Source organism: Sebastes umbrosus, chromosome 8 (assembly GCF_015220745.1).
Source record: "Sebastes umbrosus isolate fSebUmb1 chromosome 8, fSebUmb1.pri, whole genome shotgun sequence".
Lineage (NCBI taxonomy): Eukaryota > Metazoa > Chordata > Actinopteri > Perciformes > Sebastidae > Sebastes > Sebastes umbrosus.
The window spans coordinates 3,919,719-3,940,898 of NC_051276.1; the positions used below are offsets into that span (position 1 = coordinate 3,919,719).

Here is a 21,180-nt window from a genome sequence, read left to right on the forward strand (position 1 = left end):
TGATTGGTTGATGTCTTTATTTGCGGTGCGAAAGCTTAGAAAGATCGACCTCGTTCCGAAAAAAAAAAATAACGCCACTTTTTCCCCGTGTAATATTAGTGTTCTGTGTAGAAAAACCCCCACAGCCGGTGTGTAAAGGCCTTTAAATGTACACAATTGTTCACAATATACAACAGATCACAATTGGTGATGATAATGTATGTATTCTCTTTCTTGAGTTGTATTATAACCACTCATGTGATGAACACTTGAGTATATCTAAATACAGCTATTATTTAGTCTGGTTGTTCTATTATTATGAGATAGTATATTAAGTATCAATATTACATTTATACTACTTGATGATTCATTTTCAACTCAGAGAGGAAGTGAAGCAAAATTTGACTCACTTTACTAGCACGTCTTTTGTTGCTTGATTTAAACAAAACATCGAAATTGACCAATGAGAGAGCAGCAGGGGGGCTATGGTCACAGACATTATTATGTACTGTTTGCATCAATATTATCACAAGTTGAACATTTTTAACAGTAAAAGTCCCTCGACTTCAGTAAAGAATGAAGTGTCTTTGCATATAATCACATCACATTTGATGTATTTTTGGACAGACTCGGGAGACATCCTCTTTGTGGGCTGAAGCTAAATCGTCTAAGCGTGAGAATGTGCGACTGATTGCGACGTCCACTTCAACACAAACACACGTGAACACACAGACAGTGGACTGTTTGTGTGTGCAGGGTGTGGTGTGTGTGTAAAGAAGAAGAAGCTTTTTTGAGGTAGTGATGAATGACTCAGTTTGTGTGAGTGTTATGAGGGAGTAAGGGTGTGTCTGTGTGAACAAGTGCTGTGTACATCCGTGTTTATGTTGTGTATGAGTGTGTATGTGTGCGTGATTGCATTTGACCATCGTCCTACACACATCTGTGGTTCTGTGGTTGTAAACCACGTCTTATGACTTCAGTGCTAATCTCTGTGTGTGACTGTGCAGCTGAATGCATCCTACATCAAATGTCTCCAATGGACTTTCCATCGCCTAGCTCTGTAACAGCTCAGCTTTTATGGCAACTAATACAGTGTTGCTCCTTCTTCTGTACACAACACATCTTTATCCTAGTGTGGCACGCACTCTGGATGACAACATTAGTTAAATGCTCTAGATGTAAATGTTTTACACTATCAGCTGATTATCTAAAGTGTGGACATACAGTCAGTGTTTTGTGTCTCTGGTTCAGAGGCAATATGAGGTCACATTCCCCTGTTGGTGCAGGGAGGCACCAGGGCGTGGCTCTGGGCAGGAAGTGGAGGAGTCGCACTAAATTCTTGCATGGAAATTGGTTGTGTGTGTGTGCGCTGTGCACATCATGGCTGTATACTGTATGTGTCTGTGTGTGTGTGTTGGAGGCAGTCTCATTCCAGTGCAGTGTTGTGCTACAGGGAGTTGACAGGGCAGTGTGTAACCAAGGCTTTACTATGGAGACTTATTGTCTGCTGGTCTTTACTCTTAGTAACAACACACAGCTAGCAAGTGTTTCACTGCAGCTGCTCTGCCCCTGCTGTGTGTGTGCACCCTCTTCAATGTTTAGGGACAGCAAGGGTCTATTTACCAGGCCTTAACCCTTCATAGCCCTACAGCTAACACTCAGCAACTGCAAGAAAATGGTGGCAATTTCTTCATAGCTTCTCTGAGAACAAAATCTTTCATTAGTCAGTTTCTTTATTCAAGTTAATGAACTGTTACCCACAGTATAGCTGCAGCAGTAATATCCTGAGCCATTAATTAATGACTGAAAGGACAGACAGGCTGCATCTTTTTAAATAATGAAGACCATTTACACTAAAAATACGTGGGTGTATTGAAGGGTGCATTCGCCTGTTATTTTCTTATTTATTTTAAATATGTCGTATATAATATGATTAATACATTTCCATAGATTTCTACTGTAGGACCACCTACTCTGTTAACCTGAGCAGGGGTACTAGGCAAACTATGGGACTAAACCCCTTTCTGTCTAATGAAGGCTCTGTTCTGCTTGCCTGCCAGACCCAAACCCACACAAAAGGCTCCTTCTGCCACCACTGCTATTGTTCCTGCCCGCTGCCTTTAGTGCCTCACACTGTCGCAGTCTGGATGGTCACAGCCACACACACCCTGGCAACACAAACATTCCTGGACACACTCGACAAGTGTCCAGACAGAGAAGCTGAAGCAGAGAGGGACTGAAAAATCGAATGGTGGACATGTGTAGTTCAATAAGTAGAGTAAAGGATTCATTCATGTTTAGCTCAAGCTAAGAGTAAAATATGAACATTTCCAGATTTAGAAAATGCTTCCCAAAAGATTCTTCCCTGCACAATATGCATGCTCCTTTGTTGCTACAAAGAAATTGGTTAGATTTACTGTACTTAAACAATTTATCTCCACTCAGACTGAGATCCATGTTTGGAGTGGTGTGATAATATTGATACTACTATTTATACTTGTCTGAAAAGTGCTAATACAGCATGTTGATGGACAGCAACCTCATCCCCCTGGAACCATAGACAGACACCAACACGCCGACTTACCCACACAGGTGCAGGTGGGGAACTCCGCCTGCAGATCCTTGGAAGGAGTATTCAGCAAGGTCTTGGTGGGGGTGTCCAGGTAGCGCAGAGGAGACTCTAGGAAGCCTCTGAGAGATGGAGAAGAAGGCAGACTGTCCTTAGTGGGCGTGTCCTCCCCAGAATAGCATGTGGTGGAAAGCACTGTTATATCACCCGAGGTTTCGATCTTCATGCGTTTGGGAAGAGGGGAACACGGCATGTGGAACTTATCCTCTAACACGCTGGGCTGATGCTGCTTGTCCGGCATGGCCTGATGATGCAGAGAGACATCCCTCATGGGGCTTTCTGTGGATGCCTGGTTCAAGGTTGCTTCACTTCGGGTCTCTGACTCATCCTTGCTAACTTCCATCTCCTGATCATCTGGACAAGGTGTGGAGTTGGCTTGAGTGGCGCGAATCAAGGGAGCCGACTGGGAGGTGGAAGATGATGTGGGACTGAGGTCCTGAGGACTGGTCTGGGACAGATTCTTCGGCTGAGGGGCTGTAGCATTCTCCTCCATGGGCTGACTGGCAGGTGCATCTGGGGCTGAGTCCCCAAATTCGGCCTCAAACTGGCGGATCAGTTCTTCATACTTCGGGTCAATGTTGATGACATTCTGTAACTGTGAGGTGCTGGATGGAGATGTGGAGGTCACAGGTGTGGTGGTGCTGGTGTTACTGGAGGCCAGGCTGCTCACTCCCTCTGACTTAGCATGGGCTACAGGGTCCACAGGTGGGGGCAGAGGGCCCATGAGGGCTGGAGTGTTTTCTGACAAAGCAGAAACAGTGGAAGGGGGAGTCATTGAGGAGTTGGATATGGATACCTGAGATTGGGCTGGGGCAGGGAGGCCTGCAGCAGCAGCCTGAGTGGAGTTACTGTGGAGGGGCAGAGAGGGGAGGGAACCTGGTTGCAGGCTGGTCAGGGCCGGGGCTCTGTCCATCATGAGGACTGGTGGTTTTTGTACGGCGATCTGAGACTGAGGCAGGAAGGTTGGCATGGAGGCTTTCTGCTTGGTTTTCTTGATGATTATCTGTTTGGGTTTGGGCAGGGGAGGGACTGCAAGCATCCCACTCATAGCTTTTATGACAGGAGATCCTTGGCTGTTTTTTCTCTTCTTGGGTTCCTTAGGTTCCTGTTTGATGGACAGATGTGCCAAACCTCCTGCCTCCATCTGTGGCCACCATTTTTTCAAGTTTTGACAAGCCAGAGGTGCACGAGGACCTGGTGCTCCAAAGCCAGGGGAGTGGTTAGAGAAGAGGTTCCTCTTGTAGTGAAGGTGCTGTTGCAAAGCTGCCTGAGTGGAGTGGCTGATGGCTGCTTGACCAGGAGACAGGGGAGGGCCAGGGTAGTGCTGACCCTGCTGCTGACCATTAGCCATGCCATAATGTCCCATGGAGGCAGTGTGATGGTAGTGTTCACCAGAGTCTGGTTCTTGCTTTATCCTGGCCAATGCTGGGTTGTCCTGGGCCTGGATACCTCCATTCTGGTTCAAGCCGATCTGATGTGGGACTGGAAGCTTGAAATGAGCATTGCTGAACTTGCCACTGGTGTCACCGAGCAGCTGTTTGAGCTCTGACATGGGGTCTGAGCTGCTGTGAGGGGCAGCAGCGTAGTGAGACTGGGGCTCAGACTTTATGCACATCCATGGGTTCCTCTGTTCAGAGCCTCTGCCTGAGCCCTGCTGCCACTGCTGGAGATTAGGGCTGACGGCTGGATGTTTTCCCTGACCTGGGAAGGGAGAGGTAGAGGATGGGAGAGGGGTAGCATGGGGTGGCTGGCCCTGGGATTGAGGCCTGTGGTGCTCACAGGACACTGGGGCCTGCTGAATGGTGTGTAGTCCTGGAGGGACGGATTGAGAGCGTGAGGAAGATGAGTGGGTGCCGGGAGAGGACGGGATCAAGCTGGTGCCATTGGGGGGCTGAGATGGGAGGTTCTGGGTATGTTGGTGGTGATGGAGGTTATTGTTGTATGGAACTTGACCTGGAGAGCCGGCAGCTTGCGGACCAGTACCAGATAACTGGGTCAGGGCTTCGATGGCAATGGCTGTCTGAAGACTGATGTTCTTTTCCTTGGCTATGGAGAGCACCTGTGGAGAGCAGGGAATTGGGGGTTTGGGGCAGGGCACATGGTCTGGGTGAGGGCCTTGACTTCCCTGTTGCTGCTGGGGGTATGAAGCGGACAGACGGTGGCCACCGTTCATCTGGGGGTAGAGCTGAGGGTGATGCTGCAAATGGGTTTGCTGCAGGTGAGGCTGTAAGTGTGGGGGAGCATCAGCCATCTTGCAAGTACCTTGATCCTCACTGGTTGCCAACTTGATCTTCTTCTCCAGCCACTCAAGGTAGTCTGGACAGTCGGGCCCGTCACAGTTGCAGTTAGGGGGCTTGTGTCCATGTTTGGCTTGGCTCAGTGCTGTCTGTAGACTGTTCAGGTCTTTTGGAGTTTGGAAGCTTCCCTCAGGAGCTCCTGCAGAGAGATGGCCCTGAGCCCCCTCAGTACCCATCTCCTTGGTGAACTTCCCATACAGCTGGGCTGTGTTAGGCTGCACGAGGCAGGAAGAGGAGGAAGAACGAGGCAAGGAGCCAGCAATAGCAGAAAAAGCCACCAGATTGTGGGCATCCTCCATGTCTGCGTGGTGGACAGGTTCTCCGGGGGTTGCACCGCTGCTGCTGGTCCAACATGGTTGCTGTTGTTGGGTGTCACTGACCTTGCCATGTCCTGACACCCAGCACGGCCTTGGAGGCACGCTTCCCGCCCTCTGCTGCTCTGTTTCCATCGATGTTGAATCATCATTAGGGTAGCGATTCACCCCATTGGCCAGTTCCAGGCTCAGCGCGCCTTCCTGGAGGCGGTCATGTGACCCAATTTCCATCTGGCCTCCACTTCTGGGGCCATCCACTGAAGTGACTTCGCAAACAGTCTGAAAGACAAACATGAAGCGAGGTTAGTTAGATTATAAGAATCCAATTAATCCAGGACCAATATGCAAAACAACATTATATACTGTACATTAGGCAGAATTTTGAATAATAACCAGATGTGCCTTTAATAATCGCTGTAATAAAATAAATTGGTGTTTTCTCTTTTATCTGTAATCCAAGAATAACTTGACAGAGTCATAAATAACAATCATCAAAGTAATATCAGACTCCATTCCTTTGTCCCTAGTTCTTATCCAGGGTTTCCCTCTCACCTCTTACACAAACAGAACATACAGTGCTGCAGGGTCAGGTCAGAAGGGCTAAGGAAAACTGCATTAACTATTGCTTCCGTGGAGTGTTTTCATAACAGACATAAAGTGTTTTGTCAAGCAAGTTACAGGTCATGTGACATACTGTAGTTTCAGTGTCGTTTATAAATGGACGCTGTGCTCCAGATCAGTTGGGCTATGCAAAGCAGGCCGTTGGGAGTTAAAACATGTCACTCTTGGTGTTGGGAGACTCGGTGTGTGACAGAGGTGGGGTATTAAATACACACTGAGGAGTGAAGAAAACTAAATACAATACACAAAATTACTGTGAGGTCAAAAAAAGTCCACTTCCAAAAGCTTTTGTCATTTATTAAAAACTACACAGCTAGTTCTTAAGTAGAGAAGAAGAATCAGATATAGATAGATAGATATTTTATTTCAAGAACACAATTAGTAAGTGAAACAAATCAAGATATTTTAGAAATGTTCCAGAGAAACAAAAACATACTGCAGCTAAACTGTCTGAAAGTGTGCAAGTGCAAGTCTCATTCACTGGAGATATTATCACAAACCCAAGAAATGTTCAACCAAAACAAGACCTTAAATGGCAAACTTAATCTGACCTGAATATCTGAAGACTTGTATGTCATGCTAAGATCATCTGTAATAGACAGCATCTAAGATACAAAGCCAACCGAACAAGAACCATACTGCCCTGGTTGGTAAAAGTCATTACATTGAAGTTTGGCGACGTGGCTCTGCTCGTGTGATGCTCTCAAACAATCTGAGCAAACCCCCAGTAGAGCCTGAGATACACAACATTTGATGAACATGAGCACGTATTTGATGAAACACTCAAAATTGACTAATAAAAGGAGGAAGGTGATAAGAGATAAATGGCCGAAAGCAAAGCAGTGGCGTAACAGTGAAGATGCAAAGCTCCAAGTTGGTGGATGCAGACAGAATGGTCACTTGTCACTGTGCCTGTGACCATAAAACTACTTCTGTGCCTGGCTGAACTACCGGAGAGCTTCTGTTGAGAGATCGCCACATGAGAAATTGATGCGGTGAGGAAAGTGAAGGAAATATTCATTGACTTGACATGCACGCCTTTCCTCACTAGTCAAAAGACTGGGGGTGGGAAAAAAATAAATAATAATAATTGACCTACTGTATGTATCGCAATTTTTTTTTTAAGATTTTGAAATCAATTTTTTTTTAATGGTAGAAGGTAACCGCTTTTATTGTTGTAGTTTGCGTAACGTGACATCATATTCGTTCCATAACCGTCAAAAAAACAAAACAAACCGTAGCCGGCCGAAACGACAGAGCAGGAGACACCCTCTGGGATGTTCCAGATGAGTAATGGGAATACTGTAGATTAACAAGTTTTGCAGTATTTTGCAGAACTGGTTCCAGAAACAGTGCAAGCTACAAGTATGGCAAACATTTTGCAGAAATACAGATATATTGACTTTCATTAAAGGGGACATATCATGCTCATCATCAGGTTCATGTTTGTATTTTGGGTTTCTACTAGAACATGTTTACATGCTTTAATGTTCAAACAATACATTATTTTCCTCATACTTTCTGTCTGAATATACCTGTATTCACCCTCTATCAGAAACGCTCCGTTTTAGTGCATTTCAACGGAATGGCAACAGAATTGCGTTGCTAGGAAACAGCTTGGGTCCATGTTTACTTCCTGTCAGCTGATGTCATTCACATACACTGCAACCAGAAATAAACTGGGACACATTTAGAATGTTTACATTTAAAACTGTGAAATTGTCTAAATATTGTAGATTTGTGACATCACAAATGGACAGAAATCCTAACGGCTTGTTTCAAATGCACAGTTTCTGATTACGGGCTATGTGTATTTATCTGTGGATTGAGTGTTTTGATACTTTCACAGTATTTATATATCACTTAAATCTGCTTTATAATATAAAAGACATGAAAATCTCACTTTTAACAATATGGGACCTTTAAATACCACAAGAATTTTAGCCCCACTAGTGACAGCACTAGGGCTCCGGTAATGTCAATGTATCAGTCGATCAGGTGGTCATTTAGTTCAAATCCCCTTGCACAGGTGGGATGTAAAGAGCACAAGGAACAGCTTTGTGGGCTTGACTCTAATCCTCGTTTTAATTTACTATACATTAGTAAAACGTGTAATCTTGAGAAATACAATTCGTCAAAAGAATAATATCTTTTTGATGGTGAAACAGGAGTTCTTCTTTGAGAAGTTTGGCCCCATGTACTGTACTGTACTGCATTAACTGTTTTGGTCTGACAAACACTTAGTTTTTTGAATGATGCTTGCAAATAAATATTTCGTATCAGTGATTTGTAGAGCAAAACATGAGCAACAACTGACTGCTCCTGATATTACCGCCTGCTCTATAAATGAACCCACCTTTGGCTGGAAAAGTAACACGGTAACTTTGTTTTAGATGGACTGTTGTTACAGATGCTCATTTTTTTAAACTGCAGTCATTGCATCCCAGCATAGAGCGTATACGTGAAATGTAGAAGTATTTCCTAAACGTGCCGTCCAAGAGTCAAAATACGGGAGGGATTGCTTCTTACAGTATGTGTTTTGTCATTTTAGGAGGTTTAAAGACCTTCTCAGACAGTTGGTATCAGGAGCTGATAAGTGCAGCCACATATCTTACTTCCTCTCTGAGTCAGAATTGGAACAGTTGGCCCACCGCAAGTTACTCTGAAAACTGCAAACACATCATTTGGACTTGTGTCAAATGACATTTTCAAAGCATTCAGCCCCAAGGGGTGAGTTTCACCACATAGTGTAAAAAAAATAGGTGTAGACAATTAAAAAGCAATTGCTACATTTGTCTAAATGACTACTAATCGGAATTATCTTTGATGTATGTGTTGAAGCCAACCAACTATGGTGCTCTTATTCACCTGAATCCTGACATGTTACTTGTTAACAGTATTCAGCCCAGGTTAGCTCCCTCACAGATTATAATCAAATGAGTCTAGAGAGCACCAGCAAACAAAGATAATCCAAGGGCAGGCTCAGAAATCATTGACAGAGTTCATGTTGTGGCTGAACAGTGTATTCCAACTTATCTAATAGCCCTTGTGAGAAGAAAAACAATGTGGAGACTCACTCTAAAATGCATGTTTAGATAGAAGCCAACTAACCTTTTTAGTGTCAAAGTCTTCAACCTGTGTGTACTATGAACAGACAACATCCCCCCAAACATGCACCTGCATTGTACACTAGCCTTAACTGTAAAAGGACACTTCCATGCATCAAAATTCTGGTTGCAAGTACAATCCTTCCCCTGACAGAAGACACAACAAAACTAAGATTGAGCGATGGAGAAATAAGTAATTCCTCACACAAACTAACCTCAGGCTAGCTGACGGTCTCACACCCCAACATACATGTGAACTAGTTCCTGATTCAGAGGATTAAAAAAAAAAGAAAAGAACATGGCTTCTGTTTGTAGATCCGTCAGCGTATGACAGTAGAAGTGAGCCTGACGTCCAGCTTCCCCATCATTTGAATATTATTGAAATGAGCCTTTGAAGTGGCTAATTACTGGACAGGCAGTATGCTCGGGTCTTTTGAATCTACCTTCTGCGCCGGGTGTCTGTTGGGGGTTCCAGGGGGGTGGCGTTGGTATTGGTGAGAGGTGGTGTGGGGTTGGAGGGGGTGGGGGGGTGTCGGGGGTGGCAGTGAACAGCCGGCATGCAATACGTGAGAGGCCCCATGTCTCAGTGGCATCAGACGGGAAAGAGGAAGAGGAGGGGGTGGGGGGAGGCTAACTGTGCACGGCAGTTATGAGAACTGCAGTGTGTTGAAACAGAGTGACTGCAACACTGCACAACCTAACATCCCACAATCAAGTACATCAGTCACACTGACACTCTCTTTTCCTCTTTCTCACAGTTGCGTACGAAACACTGCCAGACACAAGTCACGTGGGTTTTTAAAGCACCTCAAGCTGCCGCACTTAGAGCCACCAATCTTCACTCCACTTTTGCCGGTGCAGATAACAAATACCGCACCGCACGTAAAAAATAAAGAGTTCTTTGAATCCTCATATGATCGGAGCATTGATTCACCTGGATTGACTTCTTTTTTTGTGAGTCTACATGCCGGTCCAGGATGGAAATGCTGCGCTCGCACCTGCAGCACTTTATACACCTATGCGGGGTAGACCACGTGCTTTGACAAATATTTACACCGTGACAGAGCCTATACTCTCTTGCCAGGAGTTTATCTCTGTCTTCTCTCTAACTGTGTCGCTCTATTTCACACACAAACACATTTGTACATTGCTTGACACACACCAAGAAGCGCGTCCAAAAACAACACACCTAACCGGATCAGATCTCGCAAACCCTGTTAGACCAGACACTTGAGTCTAGGAGACCTTTAAACAACATAAGCCTAACACTGACACTGCAAAAAAAAGAAAAACTAGAGGGAGGGAACAAAGCCTGTAATGATACTAGTAGTGGTGGTGGTGAGGGGTTAAGTTCAGCTTGTGAGTAGACAGCTGAACCTAAATCCCAGATACACAACACCCCCCCATCCTCCCTCTTGTCCTCCTCCTTCTTCCCCCCACCCCTTCCTTTGCTGCCGTGCCGAGCAGGAACATGAAGCAAGACACCCTGACAATATGAAGCCGGTTGAGAGCCCGAGGACCGGCGACACATACTTACATGGTCCTAGACGTCCAGACGGAGATGCCGGTCGGAGAGCACAAAGCAGAAGAGGACACAGAGAGGAGCATGAGACTTGCTTTGCCGGCACAGCAGCCCCACAAGCAATCCGGCCTTGTTGGGTTGTATTCCTTTTTTATTTCTTCCAGTCTGTGCGGCGCACAGACAGAGTGAGCGCCGAAATACACATGCGTGCATTCACGCACGCACACACGACCAGCCACACACACACAACACACCTCCCCCCAGCACGGCACACACGTTTCTCATTTCTCTCTCGCCTCTTCTTATGGCCGACGTTTTCTGTTCTCTCCTTTTTCCTTTCTCATTATCTCTGTCTGCTCCTCCCTTCCCTTTTTCAATATCCTCTTTCTTTCTCTCGGCTACACATGCAGTCGGCTTCTCTTCGCAGCCCCCACCTTCCCCCCCCCCTTCTCTCTCCCTCCCTCCCTCCCTCCCTCCATTCCCCTCCCTCTCGCGCAGCCTCTCCCTCCATCTCCTCTCCTCTCTCTCTCTTCAGTGTGTGCAGAGCGAGAGGCCATTATCTGAGCCACAGCGGGCACGTACGATGGAATGGAGGAGTGTGCAGTGAGCAGAAGCAGAGAGAGCTGTGGGGGATAGTCGCTAGTAGCGGCAGCCTAGGAAACAGCACAGTACAGCAGAGCTCTTACCAATGAGAAAACCTTTCTGTCTCTATCCACGCCCTTCAGCACTACTTGCTCTCCTGCATTTGATGATGCTACATATAAGGCTATGTTGTGTGTTCTGTTTATCCACAAAAGCCCAGCGCTGGCAATTTCGGCTATGACAGAGCTTCTCTGCTTTCGAGTGCAAGAGGCGAACCGGTGGCTGCCAAGCGAATACACAATCTCAACTCACAACGGCATCAACAGGAAAAAGAAGAAAGGAGCAGAGGGAAGCAACGTCATGTTTATGCTTGTTTGTGCCTGGTTTTCCTTACGGAGATTTCGTTCCATGTTTTGAGCGTCTAGATTCGGCTCAGCCCTGGGCCAAAGGAGAAGCCACCGATAATGGTTCTTCGATCTCCAATTTCTTCCACATCCACGTTCGGATCGGTTTCCCGTTCCTCGCTTGAAATGAAAAGCTTCAATCTTACACCTGTGGCTGATAATAGATCCTCTAGCGAGGCTGCATGCACGAGACAGAGAAAGGTTGGTAGATGAAGAGGGAGCGGGCTTGCTGGCGGTCTTGCTAGCCTTTCCTCCAAGATCCAAAAGGATGCATATGAGGTGGAAGGTTCTGACTGAAGGAAGCTGAGGTTCGCTTGATATACAATCGTTCCTCGACTCTATAACATCAACTCACTCACCTACACGGGGGGAGAAAATAAATGGAAGAACGATTGGCGATATGATTACAACAGAGGTAAAAGAGGGAGATAACTACGCGGGGCAATGGAGAGGGAACAGCGAGTGATAGTTCAACATCAGCAAGACGGAGTAGCAGGATGAAGAGAAGGGAATGGATGGGGACACTGAGGACAGGGAAGACAACAACAGAAGGAAGTCTGAGGAGAAAGCAGAGTCGCTCAATTATGTGCCTGATGCTGTAAAGGGGAGCGAAGATGATGATGAAGAAGAAGAGGGCACAATCGGTAAGAGGATTGTTAGGTTGTTGCCAAAACGAAGACCACAAGTAATCAACCCATTACAGTTCGCTGAGGACGCAAGACTTGTGTCCTCTCCTGTCCACCAGATATCGTCCACTTGTCATTCTCTCCTCACCGTTGTTCTGCCTTGGCGTCATTATCATCATCAACGTTGTCATGATCGCTGGATGTTTCCTCTCGCCCACTTGCTGGCTGACCGGCCTTGTGGCGTCTCCTCTCCTCTCTCGAACATTGCTGGAGTTTTGGAGCAGATTTAACCGGGAGGAGGAGGAGGAGGGTGGGGGTGGGGAACATGGCCGTCATCCCCATGCAGATCGCTGTCAGCTCCTGCGTAGTATTTTTCTCTTATATTACTGAGCGTGTGCCGGCTACACTGCGCTATGGCTGGATCAACTTCAGTAGCCTTTCCCCTGTTTCTCTTGATCTTTTCATTTTCTCTGGCTTTCTCAAAGTGCCTCTGCCTCCCTCTCTCGATTTGCCTCTCAGTTTTGTTTCTCCTTTCTGACATAGCTTATTGCATTACCGTTCCAACACTTTTCTGACGCACCCGCTCTCTGGCCCTGTAAATTGTACACTGTCTGTCTCGCTGTTGCCACACATATTCGTACATATACACACACAGATGAGCGTCAATCCCAAAGAGAAACACAGCGCAGCCTAAACTGTCTAAGGGAAGGAGAGGAGAAGTAGAGCATTAGGTCACGTGACCAGGGAGTGCCAATGAGCGAGAGGGAGAGCAATGAGCGAGAGAGGTAGGAAACATGTGGTGATGACGTAGCTGCATCGTCACCGTCGTCATCAGTGTCTCCCACCAGGACGCTTGCCTCCCACCGCTGGGTGGGCACATGTGTCATCTGACACATGTGCCCACTCTCTACTATCACCAACGACACACACCAACGGACACTCGAAAACATGCTCTTTCATTCACCCCGACTCGCTGGTGCTCGCTCGCTCACTCCCCCGGTTGCAATGACACAGCATTTCGAGCCCAAGACTCAGCTTAACCCCTGAATCACATGCTCTCCTCCGCGCACAGTTCCTCATTTTAAAGAACTACTGAACACAACAGACTTTTTTTCTGTCCTTTAACGCTGTACTCTTATTAAAAAATGTATGCCGACTATTCAACACTTGCTACAATAAATCATTTATCAAAGCTAACGGCCGTCAGGCTAAAAGAGAGCAACGTCAAAAACAAACAAACGTAATCTTGGACACAACACGTTTCTCTTGAAACGTAATTGACAATGCAATTTCGTTGTATGGGAACTACAGCTGTCGATTAAAATATTTAACCACGATTAATCGCAAATTAATCTCACATTTTTTTTATCTTTTCAAAATTTACATTAAAGGGAGATTTGTCAAGTATTTAATACTCTTATCAACATGGAAGTGGACAAATATGCTGCATTATGCAAATGTGTATGTATATATTTATTACTAGAACTCAGTTAACGACATAAAACAATGACAAATATTGTCCAGAAACCCTCACAGGTACTGCATTTAGCATAACAAAAATATGCTCAAATCATAACATGGCAAACTCAAGCCCAACAGGCAACAACAGCTGTCAGCTGAAAAATCTGCAGTTGTGCTAATACGTTAAAGAAATTAGTGGTGTTAAAACAAATTTGCCTTAACGCGTTATTATCGCGTTAACTTTGACAGCCCTAATATAGACTATTCTATGAATGAATGACATCACGTGGCTATGACACCGTCGCCATTTTTAAATGAACATCGAGGAAAACAGAACAGAAACACAAGCGGGAACTTGTGACCTAGAGAAAAAAGTGCCGTACTTCAACAGAATACATTAACGTTCATTGTAAAAACAAAAACTCTGAGTGAGCTCGTCACCGTCCACGACGTACACAGCTGAGAAAAACAAAGAATTTAACCAAAACACCAACATAGAAAAAAAGAACCTCCTCGATAGCAAATTCAGCTGTTAGCCAACACGTGAGGCAGATGCTAAACAACACAAGACAGTACATATATGACACAATAATAAAAAACGTAATCACAGTATGACTATTCTTGATTCAAACACGCGCTCACTGATGACTCAAAACTGCCAGCGTAAAGCAGGTGTCATTTCAGGTAAAACATTGCTCAACATTTCTGGTGTTTACCTCAACCCATGTTTGTCTGTGTTTGACAAAACAAAAGAGGCTTTACTGGATCATTTAGATAAGCAGCGATGATATAGAAGGCCGTTTGCCCCGGAGAGCTGTCCTGAAATCACCTCTCCTGAGCACAATGGGTTACTTCTCATCCAGATAACAGAACAACGTGACAGATTACGTTATAACTGGAAGGCAATACAGCCTGTAGCCATGTCCTAGTTAACTTCTGTTCTAGTTAACTGTTCACTTCAAATGATACCAAGAGCTCCAAGAGAAACTACAACAACAGTTGAAGTAACTTTTTAGTGAAAATGAAATAGAAAACATGAATGTTGCGCACTTACGGTAAACCTGCTGTAACCCGGCATTGCGAGAGAGAGATGAAGGTACAACGGAGACTCCAATTCTCACATTGATCACCTCACAATCTAGTCAAATTATTGTCCAAATGAGTAGTTTCACGCCCTCTTTCCCTCTCCATCTCTTTCTCTCTCTCTCTCTCTCCATCACTCTCACTTCTCTGTCTCTCGCTCACTGTTTCTCAGCAGCGCAGAGGAAAGGTCTTGGTTTGTAGGAGGGATGACTGACAACAAAAGTCCATCCTCAGCGGTGTGTGTTGGGTCGGTTTGCATATGACTAAGCCTGAGTCATCTTTTTTTTTCTTTTCTTCTCAACAAAGTCCTGACATAAAACCCTCACGTACCGAAACAAGCTTTTTTTTCTTTTTAAATATTACCAGCACATCGGTAGTGGGAGGTCTGTGTTTATGAAACGCACAAAAGCCGATAGAGAACAACTTGTTCTGTTTTCAAGGGTGCCACGGGTGAATAATTTTTTACGAGAATCGATGTAGTTTCACTAGTTCATCATCAGTGGGAGGATTTGTGTCATTTAATGTAATGAGGAGCTTTTTTTCTAGCAGCCATTACAACAACTCACATGAGCACATCACAGTCATGACATGCCCCTCCTCCCATCTCTTCCTGTCAGCTGACTCCACCTCTCGCTCCCATCTACTACCTCCGTACACCCCCAACCCCCAACGCATATTGCCCAGCGGTCTAATGACATCAAGGTCATCTGATCTGACACACTCCGTGACTCTCTCTCTCTCTCTCTCCTTCCCCCCCTCTTCCTCTCTTTTTCTCTATCGCTTTTATCTTTCACTTTCTTTCTCTCTTCCTGCCCCCACGAACGCATGCTTGCCGGTTTCTCATCACATGCACACAGAAAGGCAAAGATGCTAAACAAATGCACACACTGGCAACAAATGCAGAGAGGCACACATTAATGATTTCCTCTCCGCACACACACACATACATGCTAGAGTGCATACAGTATCGGATTGTTCACTGAGGGTCACTGGGTTTATTGGTGGGCAGGACAAGAGGCTGCAGAGCTGGGCTGAGCACGTCATATTTAACAGAGCAGAAGCAACGCGAAGTGGTTCAGCCTGGTAAAACAAATAAGACTAATACTGGAAATCTCTTATTATTATGATTAGTGTATTATTCTTATTGCCTAGTTTTGTATTTTTATTAACAAACCAGCCCAAAATATAGTAACAGATATTAAAATGATTGATTTTTGTGTCGCATATGATAAAAAGAAAATTGTTGTACATCCTCTGTAAGAATGTGTAACCATATGCAGAGTGTATATGTGTCTATTAGGGTAGTCAAAGTTATAACATGTTCACACAAATTTGCTTTAACGCTACTAATTTCTTTAACGCATTAACGCAACCTGCAATTTTTAGGTTGTAGCGGGGTCATTTTTAAAGCGAGAGTGAAGATACTGACAACATATGAAACTAGAACAACCTAAGGAATCCATCGGTACCAACTATGTCATACTAGCTTGTCGCGAAGGAGGCTAAATAACGCTCCAAACTTACACAAAATTTTGGCGAGGAAAAACTGTCATGTCAATTTTCAAAGGGGGTTCCTTGACCTCTGACGTCAAGATATGTGAATGAAAATGGGTTCTATGGGTACCCACGAGTCTCCCCTTTACAGACATGCCCACTTTATGATAATCACATGCAGTTTGGGGCAAGTCATAGTCAAGTCAGCGCACTGACACACTGACAGCTGTTGTTGCCTGTTGGGCTGCAGTTTACCATGTTATGATTTGAGCATATTGTTTTACGCTAAATGCAGTACCTGTGAGGGTTTCTGGACAATATCTGTCATTGTTTTGTGTTGTTAATTGATTTCCAATAATAAATAAATACATACATTTGCATAAAGCAGCATATTTGCCCACTCCCATGAGTATTAAATACTTGACAAATCTCCCTTTAAGTTACATATTGAACAAATAAAAAAAAATAATTTGTGATTAATCGTGATAACTTTGGACAATCATTTGATTAATCGCGATTAAATATTTGAATCAATTGACAGCCCTTTAGTATCTATGAATGTACTATATCTTTCCATCAGTCTGTCTATAATGAGTAACAGACTGTTAACATATAGTTCATATTTTAGGCATCATCTTGTTATTTCAACCTTGCATCTGTCTGTTTGGCTGTTTCTCTCTCTTTGTCTTTGCTTTCATTGCCATCTGCCCCCCCCCCTCCACCCCACCCTCGACACGCTCCCAGGCAGGATGGTGTTGGGTTCAGGGGTGTGTTTGGGTGTAGATCGTAGTGCTGAGTGTAGGGTATCCAGTTTGAGTCATACCTCCTGACTTTCGGCACGTGCAAGTCGGCACGAATAGCCCAGCTGGGGAAGGCCTACCCCGCCCCCCCACCCCCTAACCCTCTTCAGCACTCCGCACAAAGAGAAAGGGAGGAGTGGTTTGGGAGGGAGGAGAGAGAGAGAAAAAATGGAAAGGTGGTGATGATGGGTGGGGGGGGCTGTTGGGCAGGGTGGAGCTGCTAAAAAATAACGAGGAGGAGGAGGAGGAGGAAGAGGAGGGGGCGCTGTTTTTAAGAGGCAGCTCTTTGTGCCTGAGGTTTAGGGGCATGAAAATAAAGGAGAAGAATGTAATCAATATATAGGATATGGTTTGGGGGTCTGAGACAAAGAGAGTGGACAACAGACAGAAGGGGAGGTGGATGGAAAACAAGTGAGTAAAAAAATAACAATAAAAGAACACTACCTGCCAGGCTAATGTGTGCAAAGTTATGAAAAAGAGCTGAGCGGTCAAATCTAATTGGACAATGATGGAATCATTAACAGAAAAACAGTTGTATAAAAATACGCAAGCAATGTTCTTTAAGGTGAAACACATCACAGTCTGAATGATTATGTGATGATGACTTTTTGGAGATGATGTTATGGGGTTTGAAATTAGAAATTGCTCAGACTTGAGAGAGAAAAACAGAAAGCCAGAGAAACCTTCCTCAGCTCTGCACAGTGGCTGGTTGCCAGCCTTGTCTCTCTCTCTCAGGACTCGGGCTAAGATTAGCTTCCCATATGTTCAAGTCAGGCGTAGCCGGGCTTAAAGGGACAGTACTCGGCTGTGCGCTATGAAGCCATATAGTGCTTTGCATACACTAAATCATCCTGATTTACAATCAAATGTATTTTTAATCATTCAAATAGAAGATGATGGCTGGGTGATGTTTTGTCCTTTTTAATGTGAGTTTTTTCAGAACTGAGTGCATGCCATGCATTTCTGGACTACTACCAGTTGTATGCCTTGTCTTAACATTACAGTCCAATCCTCCACCTTTTTTTTTTTGGATACCTCCACTGAATTCACATGAATATTCTTCCGTCGTTTCAGAAATCAATATTTTCATGTACTTGTTCCAATAGTGTGTGATGAAAACTCCCAACAGCTGTGGCGCTGTGTTACATAAAACCTGGCAGCGTCGGGGCAGCAGTGGGATTCAGGATTGTATGAAGTGGGTGCCTGGTGGGAACGGCAGAGCAGCCACCAGGGAGGTGAGAGTTAAAGAGCTCGAGCAACAGCTGAGGGCTCCTCCCCCCTCCTCTATCCATTCATTTTTTATTAACTGCGGCACCAGGCGGCCGACAACCTCCCTCCGACATCAAACACCGATACCAATCGCTGATGCCAACAAGCCACCGACCACAACTCGTCTGTGCCATGCAGGGTATTGATCCAGACCAGGACTCAAGAGTCAAGTCATGTTTACTGTGCACATGTCGGAGTATAAGCAGCGTAGCGGGACAGACAGTGCGCAGACCAAAATCTGCTAATTGTCATTAATTAGAGATGAAAACCTGACCTGAGTCCCTATATATTAATGACTGCATGCAAGTGACGCAATTGTTGGTGACTATGTACATTAAAATGTCACCTGGAATCCCATGAGGATTTACAGGATGAGATGTTTTCAAATCCTTTGATAAAATAGTTAACCATTAAAGGAAGTGACAACCACTCTCTACTCATGTAGATATAAGAGTTGTTCAGTGTCCCTGAGTTTGCAAACAGGGTTGCAGTCGAGGTTAAATGGTTAAATGTAGTCAGTCACCAATTTAACTTGCAGACAGTGGTTCACCTTAGGGCTGAGTGATATGAAGAAAATCAAATATCACAATATTTTTTTACCAAATACCTCAATATCGATACTGCAACGATACTGTAGGGCTGACTATTGGTGTTTTCACAAAATATTTACACAACGACACTTTTGATAATCATCAGTGATGTGGATATAATGACTAAGAGGGTAAAGGCAACACCTAGAACAGTCTGGTAAGTTCAGGAAAAATACATCACTTTACTGTAACGCAGCTTTAAAAACCAGGAGAACACAACCCTTGTGCCATATTACGATATCCAAAACCGTAATATATCTAGTCTCCTATTACGATATTGATATAATATTGATATATTGTCCAGACCCTTTTTCCTTGAACTTAATTCATATAATCAGTACTATATCAGGCTGATGGGAAATTCTGTAAAGATACAGCAGTGCCACCAAGTGAGGGACACAGAATACATTTTCTGGACAGAAAATTAATATTTGTTTATATTTTATATCCTGTATCCTTAAACAAGGAATATTATAGGAGAAATGGATTTGTCTTTCATTCATCATCTAACAACATTTGAGTTGAAGTCGAAACCAAAGCGAGACCATGACAACATGACTCCGAGATGAAAAGGAAGATCTGTGGCATCTTGAGAACCAAAAACCCTGACTACTGGTATCGTTGTTGACTGTATGTCACATCCTAATCAGCCATTAGATCACTGGTTGCGTGTCGAGGCATTATGGGAAACGGAGCTGTAATTCTATACTGACTGAATGGAAACCTTACAGAGCAGTAAATACAGTACATCGAAAGCCAGCGCTGAATGGAAGAGGTGATGTCAAACCCTCCACTTCCTGAGTCTACACCGAACCACTCACTACACAAATACACACATGTGGTGCCGGCTAGCTAGTCATGTGACCAACCTTGGATGCCGGACTTGAGCTAAAATTAAAGCGATGATGTCATCAGACATTCAGTGTTGCCACGGAAACTAGGTCAGCGTTAACCCTTTGCGAACGAGGCTGGGGATTCCACGCGAGGCTCAACATATGATTACCAAACGTTCCATCTGCCGTCACGCACTTGGTGGTTTTGAGTGTTTCTACTCTGCTTTTGACTCTTTCCCACCAGTGGTGCTGTGTGAAGTACGTCTCATGTAGAAAGAGGAAATCCTGTGTATGGGCGTGAAAAACAAAAAAAAAAAAAATCACGCGAGTGCAGTCTGTCTGTCTGTCTTGTCACATGTCGTGGTAAACTGCTTAATTCAGTTTTGCTTCCTGAACAGCAAAAGTGAAAATAAATCACTGAGAGTGTCACCTGGCCGACTCGCTTTTAACCATCTTTACTGTCACGCAATGTTTACATGTCCCGACATCTTGGAGCTGGTTTGTTGGTCCTGAAAATACTGTATAACTACTTATTAAAATTGTCAAAAAATAGTGCCCTGCTCACGAGATAAACATTCCGCCAATGACCGTGACCCTCTACAAACAGGAGCTCAGAAAAAGCCACAGAGGCAGAGAACACAACCTTTTTAAACACAGTCTGCAGCTCTTCTCACGAATGGACAGTTCGGGGATATTTTTTTCCCCCTGCAACTTCCCAGATGGTCGGATATACCTTGTAGATAAAGAGACTGTCTACACATGGACGGGGATTAAAGCAGGCTTAGAGGTAAGTCCGAGTATGTCACTGAGCTAAAGCCATTCACGACATTTGAAACTGATTGACTAACCTATATTTCATCACTGTGGTGATGCAGCTGAATGTATCTGCCGGCATAAAATTCCTTGTGTCATACCTTGGTTAACAACGCTGAAATATTTCACTATGCTTGCAGGCAAGTGCAAATCAAAGCTCTCTTTCTTCTACTTGGAGAGGACATCACAAGATTATTATGTAGCTTGTTTGGTGCTCAATAAATCCTTTCTCTGTGAAGCATCGCCGCTCAAACTTCCTTTTCCACATAAACACACAAGCGTGCCCCGACTCGGCAAGCTGTAGAACAGCAGCTCTCAGCGGCCGTACACCACAGGTTACTACGCCCGACAATCAAACACGTACGCATGCGTGACCCACTAACTTTTACTCCCTTTACCTCATTTGACTCCAGAACCTAGGAGAAGAAGGACGGCCCCCCTGGCTCCTGAGCCAGCGCGTAGGGTTCCTCCTCCTCCTCCCTCCCTCCTCCTCTCCCTGGTCTCTTGTATCTACACATGCCTGGCTCTGGCACCAATCAGCGGGCAGCGTGGGACGCTTTAAACTGAGGACGCCGCCACTTCATCACTGAGGCGCCTCGGCTCACCGGCGGCTTGGAGATAAAGTTTAATATAGTCGGCTTCCGAAGCGGGGCGACTCGGATGGGAAGGCAGATGCTAAAGATGTCTAATGGACCTTTATTTCCACCCCGCGATGATATCAGGGCTAATATAATGAGCTTGTGTGTTCGCTGGAGA

At 44.8% G+C, this 21,180-nt stretch overlaps 1 protein-coding gene and 1 long non-coding RNA gene across 8 annotated transcripts in view; one reads left to right on the forward strand and one right to left on the reverse strand.

Moving 5' to 3' along the window:
• The window catches only part of tet3 (tet methylcytosine dioxygenase 3), a 57,330-nt gene that overhangs the window by 18,917 nt on the left and 17,233 nt on the right, over positions 1 to 21,180 (reverse strand). For 3 of the 7 annotated variants that reach the window (XM_037779151.1, XM_037779150.1, XM_037779153.1), the window contains one exon: positions 2,564 to 5,498. In XM_037779151.1, coding sequence (XP_037635079.1) covers positions 2,564 to 5,498 — 2,935 coding nt within the window. Of the gene's footprint in view, positions 1 to 2,563; positions 5,499 to 9,162; positions 9,411 to 10,484; positions 10,918 to 12,229; positions 12,672 to 14,596; positions 14,946 to 21,180 lie in introns of those variants that run through there. The other 4 variants (XM_037779152.1, XM_037779155.1, XM_037779154.1 and 1 more) reach the window with 4 other exon arrangements.
• Positions 16,871 to 18,603, forward strand: LOC119493663. The gene is made up of 2 exons (XR_005208010.1): positions 16,871 to 17,330; positions 18,026 to 18,603. It is a non-coding gene; the product is annotated as an uncharacterized LOC119493663 (long non-coding RNA).